The 21,443-nt window shown below is 36.1% G+C and overlaps 1 protein-coding gene and 1 long non-coding RNA gene across 9 annotated transcripts in view; one reads left to right on the plus strand and one right to left on the minus strand.

Annotated features, from left to right (window-relative positions):
• LOC107004753 (ALBINO3-like protein 2, chloroplastic) overlaps nucleotides 1–9,169 on the plus strand; it is a 50,899-nt gene extending 41,730 nt beyond the window's left edge. For 6 of the 8 annotated variants that reach the window (XM_027912770.1, XM_027912771.1, XM_027912772.1 and 3 more), the window contains 9 exons: nucleotides 174–233; nucleotides 1,403–1,468; nucleotides 2,576–2,623; nucleotides 5,045–5,278; nucleotides 5,372–5,427; nucleotides 5,510–5,628; nucleotides 5,894–5,988; nucleotides 8,489–8,598; nucleotides 8,713–9,169. In XM_027912770.1, the coding sequence (XP_027768571.1) occupies nucleotides 174–233; nucleotides 1,403–1,468; nucleotides 2,576–2,623; nucleotides 5,045–5,278; nucleotides 5,372–5,427; nucleotides 5,510–5,628; nucleotides 5,894–5,988; nucleotides 8,489–8,598; nucleotides 8,713–8,869 (945 nt within the window). In that variant the 3' untranslated portion in view covers nucleotides 8,870–9,169. Of the gene's footprint in view, nucleotides 1–173; nucleotides 234–581; nucleotides 663–1,402; nucleotides 1,469–2,575; nucleotides 2,624–5,044; nucleotides 5,279–5,371; nucleotides 5,428–5,509; nucleotides 5,629–5,893; nucleotides 5,989–8,488; nucleotides 8,599–8,712 lie in introns of all 8 variants that reach the window. The other 2 variants (XM_027912777.1, XM_027912776.1) reach the window with 2 other exon arrangements.
• A 114-nt stretch (nucleotides 9,170–9,283) lies between these two features.
• LOC107003491 lies at nucleotides 9,284–19,438 on the minus strand. Its single transcript, XR_001454675.2, has 6 exons — nucleotides 19,159–19,438; nucleotides 18,670–18,769; nucleotides 11,882–12,030; nucleotides 11,618–11,741; nucleotides 10,390–10,479; nucleotides 9,284–9,708 (listed from the first exon to the last, which is right to left on the minus strand). It is a non-coding gene; the product is annotated as an uncharacterized LOC107003491 (long non-coding RNA).
• Nucleotides 19,439–21,443: the final 2,005 nt, after the last annotated feature.

Below are 21,443 nucleotides of genomic sequence, written 5' to 3' on the forward strand. Positions count from 1 at the left end.
GGGGGGGGGGGGGGAGAAGTGTCCAGAGCACTTTCTGAAAATTGATTATTTTGAGAATGCAGCACACTGTAGTGTATTCGAGCTTGGTTTAGTTTCTTATGCAAGTGATATTCGAGGTGCTTTTTTCTCCATGCTTTTTGATAGTGATGATCTCTCTCTTTCTATTACTTCAGGCATCCTTTCAGAAATCTTCATTTAAAAAAATGAGTGGACCGGTGGGATCAATAGCCAAGGTCAGTAATCTGTCATAAATTTATGTGATATATCCTCATACTTTGATCTAGAAGTGATTTTCGTCATTTTGCTGCGTAATAAAGGGACTGAACCAATCTCTATTCAAACTCCATCCGTAGAGGTACATCTTTAACTTATCAATTATCTTATTACCACAGTTATCCGACGAATTTGAGAAAATCTAAAAGATTCTATCCTCCTATCCAAAAAGAATGCCTAGTTTCGGAGTACGAGTATCAAATCATAGAATTTGTGAAGTGCGATTTTCAATCCTTTGAAATATAATTTAAGTAACTATCTAGAGATATATAATTATTTTTTGATAATGTTAATGTATTATTCATCAGTATAAAGGTAGTGCTGGGCCTGGCCACTCTAGAACAGAAAGTAAAAGGCCTATATATTTCACAAGGCTTCCAAAAAGTCTGGTATGGAGTCAGCCTCCTCTATACAAAATTCTTGACACCCAAATGAAAGCTCAAAATACAATTCATCTTCCATTTTTGGATTAGCAGTTTGAAATCCTTTTGCCTAATGAACCTCTTACATTGGAGCAATTTATCCCCTGTTATTGATATATTACCCCTCTTAGATTTCATTAGCTTCCTCAATATGGCTTAGCGACCATTCTTTTGGCTTTTGCTCGTGGCTAACTCCCTAATTAGATAGGAGTTTTTGTTCTAAGGAGTTAACCATGTTTTTGTGTATGTAACTTGCATCTCCTTGATGCCTTTCAAATACAACATCTTACTTCATCAAAAATAAAAAAATCTGTTAAAATATTAATAAATCAAATTGGATGTCCACGAATGTGTGAGATGTTATGGAAAATCTCTCAAATTTAGGCTCATAAAAACTTCAACACAGAACAAAGGACAACTTTAAACGTACGGGGGTGTACATATTTAAAATCCCTTACTCTAAATTCTGGAATCTCTTCAAGAAACTATTGATCATTAGCTATATTGTTCGGACTCTTCAAAAATGTCGACGGGTGCGTGTTGGATCCTTCAAAAGTAGTGCATTATTCAAAGATCCGTACTGGTGCGGCATCATTTTTGGAGAGTCCGAGCAACACAGATCATTAGTATGTTTTCAATAGTTTTCTATTTTCCTGATGATAACTTTAAGATGCAAGTCTTGACACTTTTGGTTTTTTTGGTTACAGTACTACCAGAAGTACTTGGAAGTCTTGACATTACCCATGTTATATTTTGCATTCAATATGCCCCAGGTAATCAACCATTTGATTCCATAGAAATATGTGCTATAGGACTTGTCCATTTTTTTATGTTTGTAATTGGCATCCCATGTCTGCCTTTATTATTTTGAGCTTTGCAGTCCAATTTTAACTTAACTTGAAGAAGGTAACTGGCTTTTGATCTTTGAACTGTTTATGTTGGTTTCCCTGGAAAATTGTTTATATCCTGTTAATTTATTGGTCTCAACAATAGCTGGAGTCATTGTTTTCTTGAAAGTTGTTAATGGTGGCACACTTTTGACTTTTGTGTCCATTTTTTGTGACCCTTTTTTATCTTAAAATTGTTTTCTCCATTTAAGGTAAAAAGAGTTTATGGTATTGAAAATGTACTGCTTTTTTTAGGTATGAATTCGAATAGTTGGGATGCTCTTGCATTTCTAAGTGGTGCGCATCATGTCTACTTAGGCTTTCTGGCACTGTAGGACATTTTTCTCATTGTAATTTGAAGCTCTATGGGCCTATCTCTTGCTCTTATAAAGTTAACAGACTCAAACCATATTATAATTGGATGAATTGCAAGTAGTATATCATGATTTAATGTTTTTATTTGATAGGGTTAGTTTCTCTTGCGAGCTGTTCTCTTTTTTATAGCCTCAGAGATGAATTGTACTAGGTATAAGAGATACAATTAATGTAATTGATATAGTGATGAACTAGTGGCACATCTAATGGTGGTTTGAAATTGGTGAAAGCAGAGGCTCTGGAAGTCAATGAGTTTCCAATTAAAATATGACCTGACGAGACTACCCAATAGTACAATACACAATTTGGCAGAAGGGGAAGCCTCTATGGATTTTGAAGTTGATGATGGATGGAGCAACTTGATTTAGTTGTCTGTCAGGCTTATGTGAAAGAATGGTACCAGTAGTGGACTAATCACATACAAATAGATATTAACATTGATGGGTCACTAACTTTTCTTTAATCTTCTTAAAATTTTCAACGTTGGTTTGAAGAGGGGGTTGGAAAATAAAATGATTGCATTGTCTTTCTGACTCATTCACTTGCCCTTATCTTGATATACCTGACAAAGGATTGTGTGCATGATATGAAGTTTTTTTTCATGTTTCTATTTTTCAGGGGAATTTAGTGTATTGGCTTACCAATAGTTCGATGACTTATATTCAGGTATATCTTCTGAAGTATTCTTTCTAAGACCATCTCCAACCCACCTCTATTTTACTCTTCATTCTCTATATTTAGAGAGTAAAATAGAGAATGGACCCTGCAAATCACTCTCTGTTCTCCATTTATAGAGAGGTGAAGGAGAACTACTATTCACTCTCTATTTCACTTTTTCATTATTTTATTATTATTTCTATTACTTTCTAATTAACATATTATTTTGCATATAATTCAATTAATTAAATATCAAATATTCATAGTTCTTTTTTAAATGTTATATAATATTTTTAAAAATATTCTATACTACTTTAATTTCAAATTAATAGTATTTTAACTTTTTTTCTAATTTTCATTAATAACAAAAATTATTTTATTATTAATTTTCATTATAAAGAATACGCAAAAATTAAAATGGCAAGATGAAAAATTTAATTCAAAAATACAATACATGATATGAATTTAAATACAAGATAATAATACAATACATAACGTATTAATTTAAGGCATAATACATATATTGGACACTAAACTTGGCTTCAAATTTTAACTTTGACCTCAAACTTTCATAATGCACAAATAGGAACTTTAACTATCCTATCTTTCAATAAATATCATGCGATTTTTGGAGCCAAAGTACGTGAAATGCAAACGCTCGCACGTGTATTAGTGAGCCAATCAGAAGCTGCCAACTAATTAAACATTTTACACGTCTTTTTCTAAAAAAAATATTTTACACGTCATTTTGAAACTAAAAAAATTATAAAAGAGATTCATTAAGGGTAAAATTGTCATTTCAGCATTTTTTTACCGTTGTGGGCCTCGAAAAATACTCCTAACTCGCGCAGTAAATGCGTTCATTTCCCGCATTTTGCCAAGTAGGAATCGCGTGTTTATTTATTGAAAGATAGGATAGTTAAAGTGTCTGGTTGTGCACTATGAAAGTTTGAGGTCAAAGTTAAAATTTGAAGCCAAGTTTAAGGTCAAATATATGTATTGTGTCATAATTTAAATACAAGATAACAATACAATATAATACATGACATATGGCATGCATTTTGGTTTGCTTGGCACCAATAACGATATTAATGTTTTAGAGTCCTCACATTTATTTCCCCATCTTGGCCGCGGTATTGCGCCGCCTGCCTATTATGTTATTCAATGAAAAGAATACAATATTGGTTTTCACTTAGCTGATGGTATATATCCTAAATGGTCTACAATTGTTCAAACTATTTGTGATCCTCATTCCTAAAAGAAGAAATTTTTCGCAATGAAATAAGAATCGTTCCGAAAAGATGTTGAACGTGTATTCGGAGTTTTTCAATCACGTTCCGCAATTATTGCAGGACCGTAACGTTTTTTGAGAAAGGAAGTGCTACATGATATAATGACTACATGCATTTTGTTGCACACATGATAACTGAGGATGAACATGATCTCAATGCACCAATTCACGATGCCGTAAAGGCTCTAACTCCAACTATAGAAATGGTGGTAGATGAAAATTTCTGGTTTGAACAATTTTTAGCTAGACATAAAAAATATTAAGGACAAAAATGCTCATTTTGAACTCCGTAATGCATTAATAGAGCATTTATGGGAGCAACGTAATGATTTTGAAAATGAATGTTTATGTAATTATATGTCACTTTTATTTAAATTTGTCCCCTAATTTATGCATTATATTATATTTTCTTGCAATTGATGTTATTTAAAAATTTAGAATAAAATGTACTTTTATATCACATGAAAAATTATATAAAGTAATTATTTGGGAAAAAAGAAATAAAGGATTTATTTTATGAAATAAGATAAGAATAGAAATAATAATATAATATTGAGGAAATAGAAAAAGATTCCTATTTTGAGAGTTAAATAGAGAATTGGTTTGGAGTTGGTTGTCTGAAAAAATAGAGAACTCTATATTTGGTTTTACGGATTGGGTTGGAGATGCCTTAAGGCTCCGAAACCCAACTTTATTTCTTGCTTGACTGGGCATGCGGATAACTGCTAAAGTAATCTCTTATTCTTAAGAAGTTTTTGTAGCATCTCATGTTATGCATTGGATGCCAAGAGGTCTTATTGCAGATTAAGTTTCGAATTTGCTTTTTCCTCCTAACGTGGTAAGAGAGCATGATAAATAAACTACTAGATAATGAAGATATAATTTTTCTTCAAACTTCCCTTGGCAAATGTCTATGATATCCTCTTCTTCTTTTTTTAACTTCCGCTCCCTCTAGACACAGTCTGTCTAGCAGATCGTACATAGCTGGCATTCTCTTTTGTAAATTTTTCCTTGTCCAATAGCAGTCGTTGAAAAATGTTGCTTCTTAAAGTTGCACTTCACACGTCTTCATGAATCAATGGGTGTGGGGAATATTGGAAAAAAAAATTTCTTAGAACTCATTGCCTTTTTATATACAGCAACTATATCTAAAGCATCCAGATGTTCGCAAGAAACTGGGGCTACCTCAGAAGGAGCAACTATCTCTAAAGCATCCAGATGCTCACAAAAAACTGGGGTTACCTCAGAAGGATCCTCAATTAGAAGCTACACATCCGAAAGAATTGGTTAATCCTGGAGAAATCAAAATAGATCCATCAAAAAATCGGAGCAAAATATCTGTCCAGAACCTATCACCTCATGAATTGGTTAATGTTAGTAACTATTTCTGTTTCCTGATATTGAGACTTGAAATGTTGAATTTTTCTTGCTGCTTTCTAAATCTTTTTTTGTTGAAACCTCATCAGCTTTCGATCAAACTCTTATCAGGTGGACGTAAAGATGAAGCTATGTCCTTACTACGGTATTTCTCTCTGCAATCCTCACCGCCTCATTTCTTTTTTTTTCTTCTCTGTAGCATCCTCTTTTTAATATATGTGTTACAGACTTGCTATTGCCAAGGATACCGAGAATGTTCGAGCTTTGCTTATTATTGGCCAGACACTGTTGCAAGATGGTTCCTTACCAGAAGCTACTGAATACTTGGAACGTTCTATTGCTAAGGTTTGAGTTTGAAGTCTTACTGATCTTCTTGATGAAGAATATCAATTTGCTTTCGTGGACTAAGAATTTCCTGAACGTTATTATTTTCAGTTCATGGAAAGGGTGACTGAATTTGGGAAAGTCAAAATCTGTTTTTCTATATTTGGGACCTTTAAAAGTTTATGTAGTATACTCTGCAGAAAACTTCATTTTTTTAAGTGAACTTAACTTGGCTGCTATAATCCAGAAGAGTTGAATTGTTACTGATCAAAGTCAATTTCTGCAAGTTCAGCTTCTGCTAAAGGAGAATCAAATGGAAATTGAGGATGTAGATCTGTTGATTCTATCATCTCAATGGGCAGGTGTTGCCTGTATACGGCAGGTAATGGTGTTTTGAGAACTTGACTTGATGATTGACTTATAAATAAAACTACTATGCCTCGATCCCGAGCAAATTGGGATAGGCTATATAAATTCTCACTGACCACTCCATTCATCTCAGACACCATATATATACTTGACATAAATCAATAATAATTCTAGTCACAGATATTGAGTACCTTGCATCATTTACCTGATTCCGTGTGACATGGCGGAGTAACGACTATAGAGAACCCATGTATATAGGGGATTTATTTTTGGTACACTTAAGTGGGTTGGACTATTGAAACTCTATATTGTGGTGTAATTTTAAACGGATTTTCAGCCGAGAAGGTTTCTTACGAAATTTCCCTCTTCCTTTTCCTCTGGGGCTGTAGTTGCTAGAAGTCTCATCTTAGTTCTCTTTTTTATTCAAATGTTTGTGAAATTCCTCAGAATCTACATTATGTTTGAAGTATGTTTAGCTTGAAATTCCTCAATCATTCATCTTCCGTTTTTATATATTGCCTCCGTTTCAATTTGTTTGTCCTACTTTCCTTTTTAGTCCGTTTCAATAAGTATGCCTCTTTCCTTTTTGGCAACTCTTTAATTTCAACTTTCCACATGACATGCTTAAGACCACAAGATTAAAGGGGATTTTGGTGCATTTGACATATCTTTAATTTAAGACCACAGGATTCAAAAGTCTTCTTTACTTTTTTGTACTCCATGCCAAGTCAAAATAGGACAAACAAATTGAAACGGAGGGAGTATGTTTTATTCTTATCAACCCCACTTGCCCCTAAAGCCTGCGGATGCCTGATTGCTACTCTTCTATATAATGATAGCGAGGATTCAACCTGGTCTTCCCAATACCTAGCTGCTCTTCTCCCTCTCCTCTCCATATTCTAGACAAACTGATTACTGTTTCTCCCTGTATTTCTGCCTTGTCCATTTATTGAAGAAAATCCTAGCCATTGCATGTTCTCTCTTTACTTTTTTCACTATTTCTAAATTAGCTAAATCTCAGCACAATAAGTATGGTAGATTTGTTTTGGTTATTGAATGATCAAACTAGATCAGTGATTATTATCCCTGAAAACAAGCCTAACGAGGGGTGGTTCAGACTTGTAAGCCGCATTGCAAGCTTCATAAACAGGGGGTCTTTAATGCAAGTTACTATCCCAGTCTTAGGCTATTAAAACCGAAAACTGCCTTCTTCTGATGGGGAAGTAAAAGAATTGGAGTAGCATTCAGATGAAAATGGATCAAAAGTTGCTCAATTTGACAGAGAAGTTCATGTCTTATACGAGTAGCAATATTAGCTCAGCTCAATGTCTCTAACTCTTAGACATATATAATACTTAGTTTCTGCTTGAAGATCATCAAAAGCTAATGAGTGGATGTATATCTTTGTAAAGAATTTGAGGCATATGTACATAACACTCAGATATGGGCTGTTAGCTTGTGATGATGTTGAAAAATATTGTCTATAGATATGGGCTATCAAATTGCGGAGTAAATTAGTTTTGCAGATATCCTGTAATAACACATTGTTGTCTTGTTCAATGAAATTCAGAGATAAATTGTTCACTTTACTCTTCTTAATATATTTATCTGAGCGCGAATTCAACTTAGTCATTGGCTCTCTCCTTAGACCAATCATTAAAGGGAGAAGGAAGTTACAAGGAAGCAGTCCACAAGAATAGTGGACACGCTAAGAACCTACTGTAGTTCCGGAACAGAAGACATTTAATGGTTTCCCCTCATTTTGATGATGAGGTTCTACAGTAGAGATGTTTAATAGTGAGTTTTGCCGACTGTGATGATTCCCACGAGAAATGATACGAGGAGCTGGTTTCAACTTACATCGAAAGGTGTCTTCTACTTCCGGTGTTTGATATGAATAAGTGGAATTGTATTATAAACTTTTATTTTTAGTGTAAGGAAGCTGATTAGTTGAGTCTTTTTAGGGTCTCTGTAATTAGTTCGTACTAGACCACAATTTGTTCATAAGTTTTTGGAGGTCTCCAGCATTAAGAATTCTGACGAATACCTGTTCTCAGAATCTTTTTTAGCTAAAGCTCACTCCCTTTCTTTCCTCATCCCACTTGCTGGACTCAAATTGAGATTGAATCAAACGAATTATATGATGGTGGGTTGGTTGTCGGCGGATTCCTCGGAGCCTGAAGTTTGTGGATGGTGGATGAAACTGAAAGGATGCTGACACCTCCAGATAATTGCTGGACAATACGATTTAAGGATTCTAGACATGTTTATGCCCTCTAAATATAATGACTGTCTAAGTTGCTCTCTCAGTAAAGCTTAGTTGGACCCAAATTCTATTCTCAGTAAAGTTTAGTTGGACCCAAATTCTATTTTCCTTGACTTGCCATATTTTTGGGCTCGGTCAGTGGCAGATATCTCAAGGCCTCTCCTTTCTTGAGCCAAGCCTAAAATCTAGGATAGTTTGTGTCTGAGTTACCTCATAGTGATATTGCACCATTCCTTTTCCTTTACAGGGTAAGATGGGAGAGGGACTTGCACACCTGGAACGTATAGCCACGTTGAAAGAGCCAGATGACCCAAAGAGCAAGGCTCATTATTATGACGGATTAGTACTACTGTCAAGGTAAATGTTTGTTTTCATTCTTGATACATTGTTTATATTCTCAAAGGAAGTTCTAGAAGACCTTGTTTATTCCAATTCTACAATTGATTAAAGTGGTACATGATTATTTTCCAGTGCATTGATCAATGTTGGCCGCAAGAAGGATGCGATTAATTATCTGCAAATGGCTACTGCTTATGATGAGTCTTACAGAGAATTTCTGCAACAATGTGAAAATGAAGAGGACGATATGACTAACAACCTTGTCGCTAGCAGGAGAGGAGATTACTGAGTTCAGTACAACTCTTTCCGTTTTCGGTTTTCTACTGTCATGTAGTTTGTTATTTAATTATATCAGAATGATCAAATAATCGCGTCTTTAGAATTTTATAGGCGTCATTGTTGCTGCTAAGATATTTTGATAGGTCAAATGATGTAATAGGGTTTTCGTAGAGGCCAGATCGTAAATTCGTGAAGGCAAAAACAGAAACTGTACAATATGATTTTGATAGAGATCAGTTCTTTTTCTTGAGATGTTACGGAGGATTTGTCTTTTAGGATCTAGTAAAAGGAAAATTTGTTATGTGTTCAATTGTTTGTTGAGAACATTTTTGAATTACCTTGTGTAAGTTTAAGATTATGAAGAATTCTTTTCTTTTTCTTTCTACTAGATGGGTAAGCACGGGCACAACATACCAAAATCGTATAGTGGGAAGAATACGTATCATGTGCTAAAATCTCCACAAACAGATGTGGAATAAATGGTCGTTGATAGATTTTGCAATTATCGTACAAAAAAATTGGTAAGAGTTATTTATTAACTTGTTTATTAAAATAAAATTCAATGGTCGAGGGCCATAGGTAATATCGTTATTCGTTAGTAGTATCAACTGTTATTCGGGCGATATTCAGATCCATACAAGCTCATCCACGCTCCTGAACCTTCTGTCCCGTTGTTGGTGCGTCCCTAATTCGTCTTTCCGCGAGGATGATCTCTTCAAACAAATTTTGCCAATACCATATCTTTAATCTTAGTACAAAGGAATTTCTAATAAGCAATTGCCAAAGTTAAAGAGCTACTTGCCATGAGGATGACTTCCAAACAAAAATAGACATGTATATAACACCAACCTGGGAAAATGAAAAAGATGCTTTTATTTTGCTTGAAAATAGAAATAAATTTGAAGATTAAAGCTTCTTAGACTTACAATTTGAAATAATTTTTCAGAATTTCTAAGCACACCCCCCTGACATTAACCTTTTATTGAGTGAATGGGTAAACATGTTAAGTACCACTCAGAGTTCGACCTTCAATTTTTTCCTAGTGCAATCCTATCTAACGTAACATGAGAAAGTATCACTATCACTGGGTTACAATTGTAATCAACCTATCTTAGATCTTCCTTAACTTTTTTAAACATACCTAGCGTTATTCCGGAATTCATGATATGATTATATGCCTTCAGGGGAAATTAAGATTATATATTTGTCAAAAGGAGGCATCCAAACTGCAGTGGTTAAAATCTCACCACAAAGAGGAACTTTGACATTCCTTTCGGTCATCCTCCTTTTTGAAGGAACATAGACGAATCGTTGTCAAGAACCACAAAACATTTAGCTGAATGATGATACTTTAAAAACAATAAATTCTTTAATCATTATTTAAAAGTACAATATATTTTGGAAGATGTAATATCGAGACCACAGTAAATAATTTAAAAGTGCAAGCTAAATCAGTTCAAAAATTTCACACGTATAAAGTAGGAAAGGGTTTTACCACAAGAATATCAGAAAACTAACAGATACTTTTACCTCAGCAAACGTGTTTGTTTGGCAGTTTTCTGGCATTCAAAAGGTTTTGACAGTAATTAACCGGCTTAAAGAGTGAAAAGTGTCGCCTACCTGAAAGTGGGAAAAGAATATTACATAAACCTTTGATTTATTAACCAATTCCTGCTTTCAAATAATGAATTGGCCCCTAGAAATGGGTAAACAATCTAAAACAAATTAGTCAACTTAAGTGGTAGCCAAGCATTCTCCATTTTAAATTGTCTAACTGGAAACAATAAGAGGTGCTGAGTATATTTATGCAATGCATTATTGCCTAAGCAATTCTAGTGACTAAGGTGAGGTGACATTATTTAATCCCCTCCAAAATTCATCGATACTGGAAGAAATCGAAAGAACATTATGAGCAAGCCATGTGCTTATAAATGACCTTTTTTCACCAATTCAGGGAGTGAAGAGCTGCTATTAGCCAAAAGGATCAAATTGTCTACACCATGATAAATTGACAGTATAAGCCTTGTTTACTTTAGAGAAGACACATAGGCAGATTCGGAGACTATCCCAAAAGCCTCTTACTTATTTCTAATATGTGGAAGAGATACATTTTACGGAGATATTCAAACCTCCATATGTTTGCTCACGCGTAAAGGGCTTGACTGTTGGTGCAATGAATAGAACCAAACAATTATTATCTATAAACAAATTAACTATAGATAACTTGGTGGAGATTTAATGGCTCTAAGTGCAAGGTGGATGTAGGCTTTAAGTACAAGGTGGATGTAGGCTTTAAGATATGGGTTTGACTGAACCAGTAATTTTGGCGTAAACACTAAATATATTCTAAGAAACCCATGTCCAAGAAAGAATCTCAGAACTACTTAGCACTTGAGTTCGTTGGCCAACAATCCAGTGTCCATAAAGTTCAAATCTTGAATTCTCCTCTAGCTAAGAGGTGCGGTTAAAGACACTAAATATGACTGGAGAAAGAAAGGCATATGTAGCACGTCAACTACTGAACTATTTCAAATTTATTTAACTACTTCTACAGACTATGGTTTCAGATACTACTGAAATGGTAGAAAGATAGAAAACATATTAACATTTCTATTAAATAATAATTTTTAATTATAAGTTCTGTTGATAGAACAATTGACTTGAGAATTCCTAATAAAGGACAAATATAAAATTTAATAAAAACAAAAAGGGAAAAATAATCTTATTGCAAAAATATAATAGTAGCAACGGTCCTTACTAATTTTGCGATACCATGGTTGCTCCTGTAAAATTTCCTCTTCTTTCATCTTTCTTTTAGTTAAGCTTGAATCAACAAAGCTCCACCTAATAATCCCTAACCATGTGTTCTCTCATCTATATATCTGCAGCATCACCAAATCACATATTTTACAGTAATTTTCACTATCCATAAAAAGATATGTAATTGAGACACCATATATAAAATAAGATAATATAAAGTGGGAAGTTATATGTAATGTGGGAATTGATATATTATACTCACTTGGACATGAACAAAGAGCCGAAAGTTATATAGGAAAATAAACCCTAAAACTTCTATATATCCACAATCACATGAATTTTAGATTCTTGAGAAGATCCATTATATATCTGCTTCACATATTTCGTGCGGAACATCTTCAATAGGTAAACCTAGAGACGAAAAAATATATGTCTCAATCATTAAAAAATATCAAAAAATACCAAATGTTAGACTGTATTATTAAAAAAAAAAAAAAGAAGAAAGACTCAAATCCGTACATATTCAGATGTCTAAACCAATGACCTCTAAGAAAAATATAATCGAAGGTACTACTTTCATAGAAATTCAAAATTTAACCACCAGCAGCAAATGCAATCAGCCTTTTTACATTACCAAAAATAGATGATTTAGGATGTTGAATCGAAGACCCTTCCAGTCCTTTGTAGTTTTCCTTACAATGTCTTTACTGATTTTGAAACAAGAGAACTTGCCGCTTTGACTTGTGCACGTGTATCACTACTATATGCTTTTCAAAATTTTCATTTCATTTTTCAGGTTATCACTTCCGAAGTCTTTTATTTAGCCTAAGGTATCAGTGGTAGTGCCCCTCTTACAATCTGTCTAAGCAGCAATAATGTCTAAGCAACAATAACATAATGCCAGTCATTTTGTTTAAAGTTTGGAGATTTCTGTTTAATATATTTGTATGATTCAAGAACATACTTCTTTCCTAAGACCTTCCTCCACTTCTCCATGAAAGAACTTCTTAATGCATTCGAATCTATGATACTCCCTTTCAGTCCAAAAAGGGTGGACCACTGATGAAAAACTTAATGAAATAAGGAATGAGGAACATAGTTGTGAATGCTAGATGAAGAGTTAATAACAGATAGTATTAAATAAATAGTATTAAATAATATTAGTATTTACTGTGTACTAATCCTAGTCCTATTAGAATTAGTACTCCTTAATCCTAGTCCTATTAGAATTAGTACTCCTTCCTATATCTCCTATATATATCTCCCATGTATTCCCTTGTTAGGTTAACACTTCAATACAATCAATATTTCTTCATGGTATCAAGAGCCAGAAAACCTAGATCTTCTTTTCTCTAGGTTTTTTTTTTCTCTCTTTAGGGCACCGATCGTTCCCTCTCTTCTCTTGGGCAGCGGCAGCCATGACAACCGAGGTGGATCCTCTCGATTCACTTCCTTCTGGCGTTAAACTCCTTCTCAGGCATCTTCATGCCCTGATTCCCGAAAAATTATCAGACATAAATTACCCTACATGGAAAATCACCGTTCTTACAGCCCTTGAGGCCAATTACCTTCTCAAATACGTCGATGGAAGCACAGAACCGTCGCCGGCAGTCATCACCGCCACGGACAAATCAGAAAAAACCAATCCGGCCCATGCCGCCTGGAAAGCCGTGGATGGCCAGATCCGATCATGTTTGATTGCGGTCATCTCTCCCACGGTTCAGAAACACGTCCGATCCTACACAACTGCTTCAGCCCTGTGGACGGCCCTCGCAACACGCTATGCATCAATTTCCCACTCTCATATTTTTCAATTGCGTGATCGTCTCCACACAATTACCAAAGGCACGAAAACTATGGCGGAGTATTTAGACGAGGTCTCCACCATCATCACAGCCCTCGACACCGTGAACGAAATCATTCCCGAAAAAGATCTCGTCATGTGCGTCGTTCGGGGGCTCCCATCAGCTTACTCCTCCATTAAACAGGCGGTTCGCATCAGTCCAACGCCCGTTGACCTGGCTACTCTCTCCTCGTGGCTAAAAAGTGAAGAAATCAACGTGGATCTGGAGAGCAAACTTCTTCTCCGAGAAGCCGCTGTTATGGAGCCGGCCACCGCCCTCACCGCAAGCCAGAACTATCGCGGGGGGCGTGGTGGCGGCCGGCAGGGGAGCCGCGGCGGCTACGGCAGAAACAGCGGAGGCCGCGGGCGCGGCGGTCGGCAGGGCAGTCGTCCGCCGTACGACGGTCAGCAGCACGGCAGCAACAACAGCCTGCACTCCTTCGGCAGCGGCGGGCAGTCATCTTCCAGCGGCGGGCAGGGCACTTACGAGCGGGATCGTCCAACTTGTCAAATCTGTCAGAAAACAGGACACACCGCTGTTCGTTGCTGGTTTCGGTATGAGGAGAGCCGAAATAGTGATAACCGTGCCAATTATGCATCTCAAGCCGGCCCTTCCTCTGAATGGCTGTTGGATACTGGGGCCAACATGCACGTTACTTCTGATCTATCCAAGCTTAACGCTCCAAATCCATATCATGGCTCCAATGGTATTACTGTTGCCAACGGTGAGTCCCTTAATATTTCTCACACTGGCACGGGTACCATTAAAACCCCCACCGCTATCTTTCACCTAGGTAACCTTACCCACGTCCCTTCTATTAAAACCAATCTCCTTTCAGTTCACCAATTCACAAAAGACAATAATTGCTCACTCTTGTTCACCTCTAATGATTTTCAGATCCTAGACAATACTACCAAGAGGGTGATTTTTCAGGGCCCCTGTGAGCATGGTCTGTACGTTCTTCCTGGCACAAGTTCGTCTGCCCACCCAGTTTCAGAAAGCGTTCCTGTGGCTCCGGTGGCTCTTTCGGCTGATGGCCACAGTCTGTTGTGGCACAGTCGTCTGGGTCACCCGTCTACTCAAATAATAAATTCTTTAATGTCTCAATTAGGTTTTTCTTCCATTCATGTAAACAATTGTGACTCCTGTTCAATTGCTAAATCTCATAAATTACCTTTTACTTTATCTGAGAAGCGTACAACTGCACCTTTTCAACTTATTCATTCTGACCTATGGGGTCCTACTGCTGTTCCTTCATTTGCTGGTTTTCGCTATTATATTTGTTTTGTGGATGATTTTACAAAATACACTTGGTTGTACCCACTAAAACACAAATCACAGGCATACACCACCTTTGTCACTTTTGAAAAAATGGTCAAAACACAATTCAATTCTCATGTTAAACTTTTTCGAAGTGACAATGGAAAGGAATATGTCAATAACATCTTTGGCCAGTTTCTGCAATCCCTGGGAATTATACATCAAACCTCCTGTCCATACACTCCCGAACAGAATGGGGTGGCTGAGCGTAAGCATCGCCATCTCATTGAAACGGTGGTTACTCTTCTACATCAATCTCATCTCCCTGTCTCCTTTTGGGTAGAAGCTCTAGCCACCGCAAACTACCTCATTAACAGAATGCCCAGTCACACTCTCTCCAACAAATCACCCTATCAACTCCTTTACCAAGAACTTCCCAATTATACCAACCTCCGCGTCTTTGGGTGTCTTGCCTACCCTTGGCTACGCCCTCATATTACTCACAAATTACAACCCCGATCCCGTCCTTGTATTTTTTTGGGCTATCATCCTACCTCCAAGGGTTATCGCTGTCTTGACCCACAAACTCATAAAGTCTACATATCTCGTCATGTCAAATTTGTCGAAAATGAGTTTCCCTACGAGTCTATTTCCTCCTCCACAAATACATCATTCATTGGCGTCCTTCCCCTTTTTCCAACATACTCACAGGGTCCCTCACCACCTTCCCCCACACCTCCACCCACTACCCAACCACCCCTCATCACCCCTTCGACCGTCACCCACAATACACCCGCAACCACCACCCACACTCACAACCAACCCGAACCACCCCATACCCACAACATCTCCAGCCCGATCCGTTTTGGGTCCTTCCCGGCCACCCCCGAATCACCACCGCCCGTGCCACCCCCCAATACTCATCCCATGTTAACCCGTGGCAAAGCCGGTATCTTTAAACCCAAAACCTTTCAGGCTACCATACTACCAAATACACCCCTTCCCGATAGTGAACCAACAACCTACTCTGTTGCCTCAAAAAATGCTTATTGGCGTCATGCTATGGATGACGAGTTTAAGGCTTTGACTGATCAGAAAACTTGGGTTCTTGTACCTAAGCCCCATGGGCGGCACCCAGTGGGCTGTAAATGGGTGTACAAAATTAAACACAATGCGGATGGCAGTATTTCCAGGTACAAGGCTCGTTTGGTTGCTAAAGGCTACAATCAGGAGTATGGGCTTGATTACTCCGAGACATTCAGTCCTGTTATTCGGCAGGAAACCATTCGCCTGGTACTGTCACTCGCCGTGCGCAACAATTGGCTCATCAATCAGTTGGATGTTTCCAATGCTTTTCTTCATGGCATGCTTGATGAAACTATCTACATGACGCAACCACCGGGCTATGTTGATCCCCGCTTCCCTCAACATGTTTGCAAACTCCAGAAGTCTCTGTATGGGCTCAAGCAAGCCCCCCGTGCTTGGTACACACGTCTGAAAACGTTCCTCCAGGGACTCGGCTTCACGTGTTGCGTACACGACACGAGTCTGTTTACTCGACATTCAGCACACGGTACAGTCATTCTTCTTGTCTATGTAGATGATATCATTATTACAGGCTCTACTGCAGCTCTCATTCAGGATGTCACTCGAGCTATGCATACTACCTTCAAAATGAAGGACCTTGGCCCGTTACATTATTTTCTGGGAATGGAGGTTTCTCGGACAGGCAGCGGCTTGTTTCTTCATCAGTCAAAATATGCTCGAGATCTGTTGCAGAAAGCTGGACTGGAAAAATGCACCAGTCAACCAACACCGATGGCAGTCTCTTCGTCTACGAATGGAGCCGACACCCCCTTTGCCGATATCACCCACTTCCGCAGCCTCATTGGGGCTCTACAGTATCTGGCCATTACCCGTCCTGACATCCAGTTTGCTGTCAACCGAGTTGCTCAGCGCATGCATCAACCAAGTGAACATGATTACCATTGTCTAAAACGCATTCTCAGGTACATTTTTGGCACTCTTGGTCGTGGTTTACTCATTCGACCCGGGGACTTGGAGCTTCGGGGTTTCTCAGATTCAGATTGGGCGAATGATAAAAATGACAGAAAATCTACATCGGGGTTTCTCGTTTTTTTGGGACCGAACCTGATCTCCTGGTGTACAAAAAAACAACCCAAGGTCTCTCGGTCCTCGACTGAAGCTGAATACCGCGCCCTTGCTCTTCTTGCTGCTGAGACCATGTGGGTCACATATATTCTTCGCGAACTCCGCGCCACTCACACTGTTCCTGCTCTCTATTGTGACAACAAATCAACCATCTGTGTGGCCAAGAATTCCGTCCTACACACCAGAATGAAGCATGTTGATACCGATTGTCTCTTTGTTCGCGATGAAGTTCAGGCCGGCACCATGACTGTGCAGTATGTACCCACTGAAGAACAACCGGCTGATATTCTCACCAAGCCTCTCCCGAGCCGACAGCACGATTACCTCAGTTCCAAGCTTCCGTTCGCTTCCGCTCAGCTCAGCTTGAGGGGGGATAATAACAGATAGTATTAAATAAATAGTATTAAATAATATTAGTATTTACTGTGTACTAATCCTAGTCCTATTAGGATTAGTACTCCTTAATCCTAGTCCTATTAGGATTAGTACTCCTTCCTATATCTCCTATATATATCTCCCATGTATTCCCTTGTTAGGTTAACACTTCAATACAATCAATATTCCTTCAAGAGTCGCCAAATAACTACATGCTCCACAATTTATTAAATTGAGATGAGTGTAGACATAAATATATACATGTAATGAAGGATTTTCTCATCCAAGGTCAACCAAATGTGTAGTGTTTTGACAAATAACCTTTTCAACTAAGTCATTCAATCTATCACTGGATTATCCGAGGTATATTTAGAATGACATCCTTATAAAATTACAATAAGAAAATTATATTGGGATATAATATAAATGATTTATTAAACCACATTTTCTCCTTTAATATTTTCATAGAATGATATTTGGTCTTAAAAAACTAAGGGAACTAAAAAAAAGAAGTAACAATGCATGAACTAAAGTCACAAAAATCACTATTGTTACCTCTTCTATCTGGATTGATCATAAGTCAGGGGAAAAAATATGTAAACCCGCCGTCAATGAATATATTTTCTTAATTTTTGTCAAGTAATTATCATCCAAATATGATACACCAAATGTTTAACATGGAAGAATGTTTCCTCATCAGATATGGTCAACTATAAGTCTATAACATATAAATAACTCCACTTATGTTCACGATAATAGCCACTTATATGTCTAAATGTAATAATTGTCGTTGGATTGATTGCAAGCGTAAAAATAGTAACATTACACTGAATCTTTTAGTGAGGATTTCATTTATGCTCTCTTAGGTATGTGCTACATTTGAAACTCGTTGTACATTCAATAGGTAACAGCTTATATCACAAACACATTCGGTCATAGGTACCTTAACAAAGAGAATGGTACAGGAGATTCATCATATAGACTACTTCCACAATATACAAAAGATTAGATTATACTACATAAAATTCCAATTTCATAGGAAAGAATGGAAAGAAAGATAAATGCATATCATGAAAGAGTAACAAAACAAAAAGGGTGAGAAATATTGTCTGTATAATTCATAACTTCAGTAATATTTTCAATATCAATGTACTCATCGCTCTTCCCAGTGTTATTTTCTTTTAAGTCTAAATGAATTAAGAAAAACGATTAATAATTCTAGTGGACAAAGTGAGTGAGTTTGTATTTTTTGAAAAAACTTTGATCACCCTAGAGTGATTTTTCTTGTACTCTTATTACTTCTCAATTTGAAGAAAAAGTAAAATAATAACATACCAAACATCAAAATAATAAAAAAAAAAATGACAGCAGAAATAAACAATACTCAAGAATCTCATACCTTGCATCTTTGATGTGTGGAAGATGATAATAGCTAATATGGTCATTGGTCAACCAAATGAAGAAGAGTCTTTATTCATTTGTTTCCAAAAATTTCGTTGCTACAACACAAAAAGGAGGAAATAGTCAAATCATGATGGCTCATGCATAACATCAAACACCTTGGGTGCACAATAAATTGATCTTTGACAGGTCCGAATTTCCGTTAGTTTTTCACTAATTTGTTGAAAACAATTTATCAAAGAAACATGACACATGAGCAAATCAGTACAACTACTTGTATGTAAAAATATTCAAAATGAGTGGAAAAAATAATACATTAGATGATTATGAATAGTAATAAAGAAAAATTAGCAAATATTAACCGCAGTGAGCCAGAATATTGGTGGCGAGATCCACAAAATATTCAAAATGAGTGGAAACTAACGATACACTAGATGATTATAAATAACAATAAAGCAAAATGAAGAAAATTCCAGCAAATATTCACCATAGTGAGCCTGAATCTTGGTGGTGCAATCCACAAACGCAGATCAATTTGGAGCAAACAAAACTTTATGTAGAGAGATGATTAAGAGAGAGGGAGAATCGGAAGTTGAAGTGAAGCCAGATCCCAAGAAATATAAAGACAGGCGTCGCTGGAATGGAAAAGAAAACTCATAAAAAGTGCAGTGTTATACAAAAGAGGCTAAACAAAAATCAGCAATAGTGTACAACCGCCTATTGTTGTGTTCGTCCCAATTTATTGGCTTATATAATATGGTAAAGTGGGTCCCACATAGTACAACTTAAATTACTTTGGAAATAATTTTTTGAAGCAGTGTTAGTTCTTCACAACTCCCTCTTCTAAATAAGGGGAGATGAAAAAGGGACAATAATGTCGTCGAATTATTTGAAGTTGCTCACATTTACCTTCTATTTTTGGTATAAAAATTTTTCCTCCCGTCTATATTTTGGACAACAAATGCCCCCAATTTGATGAATGTCTACACAAGTCATTTTTCATTGACGTGACAATTCATTGTGGCATAAAAGGAGTAAGATTACCCCTGAACTAACTAATTTTACCCTTTGTTTGCTTTTGGTGTCTAGAATATCCTTTCATTCTAGTTTTTGGTGTATTTAATGGACTCATTTTTCTTGGATGGGTTTAATAGAAATATTTTTTTAAAAAAAAAAGTTTAAAGTGAAAAAAAGAAACAAAAAAAAATATTTTACAAAGAAAGAAGTGAAAATAATTATTAGTATTAGAACTTATATAAGTTCTAATAATAATAATAATAATGTGTACTAACTAGGGGTGGGCATGGTAGGACAATGGTAATAATGTTTTAAAAATTGAATACCGAAACAATGGTGTCAAAATCTTCCAATACCATATCATAACATACCATGTCCACCCCTAATACTAACTCATCACTTACCTTCAAAAAAGTGCGCACCTCTCTATGCCACATCGGCATTTCTGGTGTATTTATTTCATTTTAATAGTTTAAGTGGGAAATATGATCCTAGTTAAGTTCAAATGTGTCTTTGAATTTCGGTCATACTCTAAGGGGTATTTGTGTTTTACCCCTTTAAATTATTTGGAAAAGAAGATAAAATATGCAATATCTAGTTGAATCATTGTTCAGTCGTTGACCTATTCCTAAATCTTGCATATTAATTATAATTTGCCTTTGAAAATATTTGGAAAAGAAGGTGAATATATGTGAAATCTAGGTGAATCATTGCCGAGTCATTGACATTGTCAAATCTTGTACATTAATTACAATTTATTTTTTAATCATTATGGAAAGAGGTGAAAGTATGTAATATGTAGTGGAATCATTGCCGAGTCATTGACCTATATTTAAATCTTGCATATGCATTGCAATTTTCTTTATATTATTTGGAAAAGAAGGTAAAATATGTGATATCTAGCTGAATCGTTGTCGAGTTATTGACCTTTTCCTAAATCTTACATATTAATTATAATTTACTTTTAAATTATTCGGAAAGAAGGTGAAAATATGCAATATCTAGCTGGATCAATGTTGAGTCATTGAACTATTGCTAAATCTTACACATTAATTATAATTTTCCTTTTGAATTATTGGAAAAGGAAGGTGAAAATATGTTATTTCTAGGTGAATCATCGTCGAGTCATTGACCTATTGCTAAATCTTGTATATTAATTACAATTTGCTTTTAAATTATTTGAAAAAAGGTGAAAATATGCGATCTTTAGTTGAATCATTGTCGGGTCATTGACCTATTGCTAAATCTTTGCATATTAATTGCAATTTGCTTTTAATTTTTTTGGAAAAAAAGGTAAAATGTGTGATTACTAGCTGAATCATTATCGAGTCACTGACCTTTTGCTAAATCTTGCATATTAATTATAATTTGTTTTTAAATTATTTGAAAAAGAAGGCGAAAATATGTAATAGTCATTGTTGAGTCATTGGACTATTGTTAAATCTTGCATATTAATTACAATTTGCATTTAAATTATTTGGAAAATAAGGTGAAAATATGTGATATCTAGTTGAATCATTGCCGAGTTATTAATGAACTATTGCTAAGCTTGCATATTAATTGTTGTTTGCTTTTAAATTATTTGGAAAAGAAAGTGAAAATTGGCAATATCTAGCTAGAAAAATTCAAAGTGTAAAAGACTTTTATTTTGTAAATACTTTACCTTATTAATATATAGTGGACCAATATTTAAATGTATTTACCATCCTACTAATATAATTTGAAAGAGATATACATAATATAGATATACAAGTT

Source organism: Solanum pennellii, chromosome 11, assembly GCF_001406875.1.
Source record: "Solanum pennellii chromosome 11, SPENNV200".
NCBI lineage: Eukaryota > Viridiplantae > Streptophyta > Magnoliopsida > Solanales > Solanaceae > Solanum > Solanum pennellii.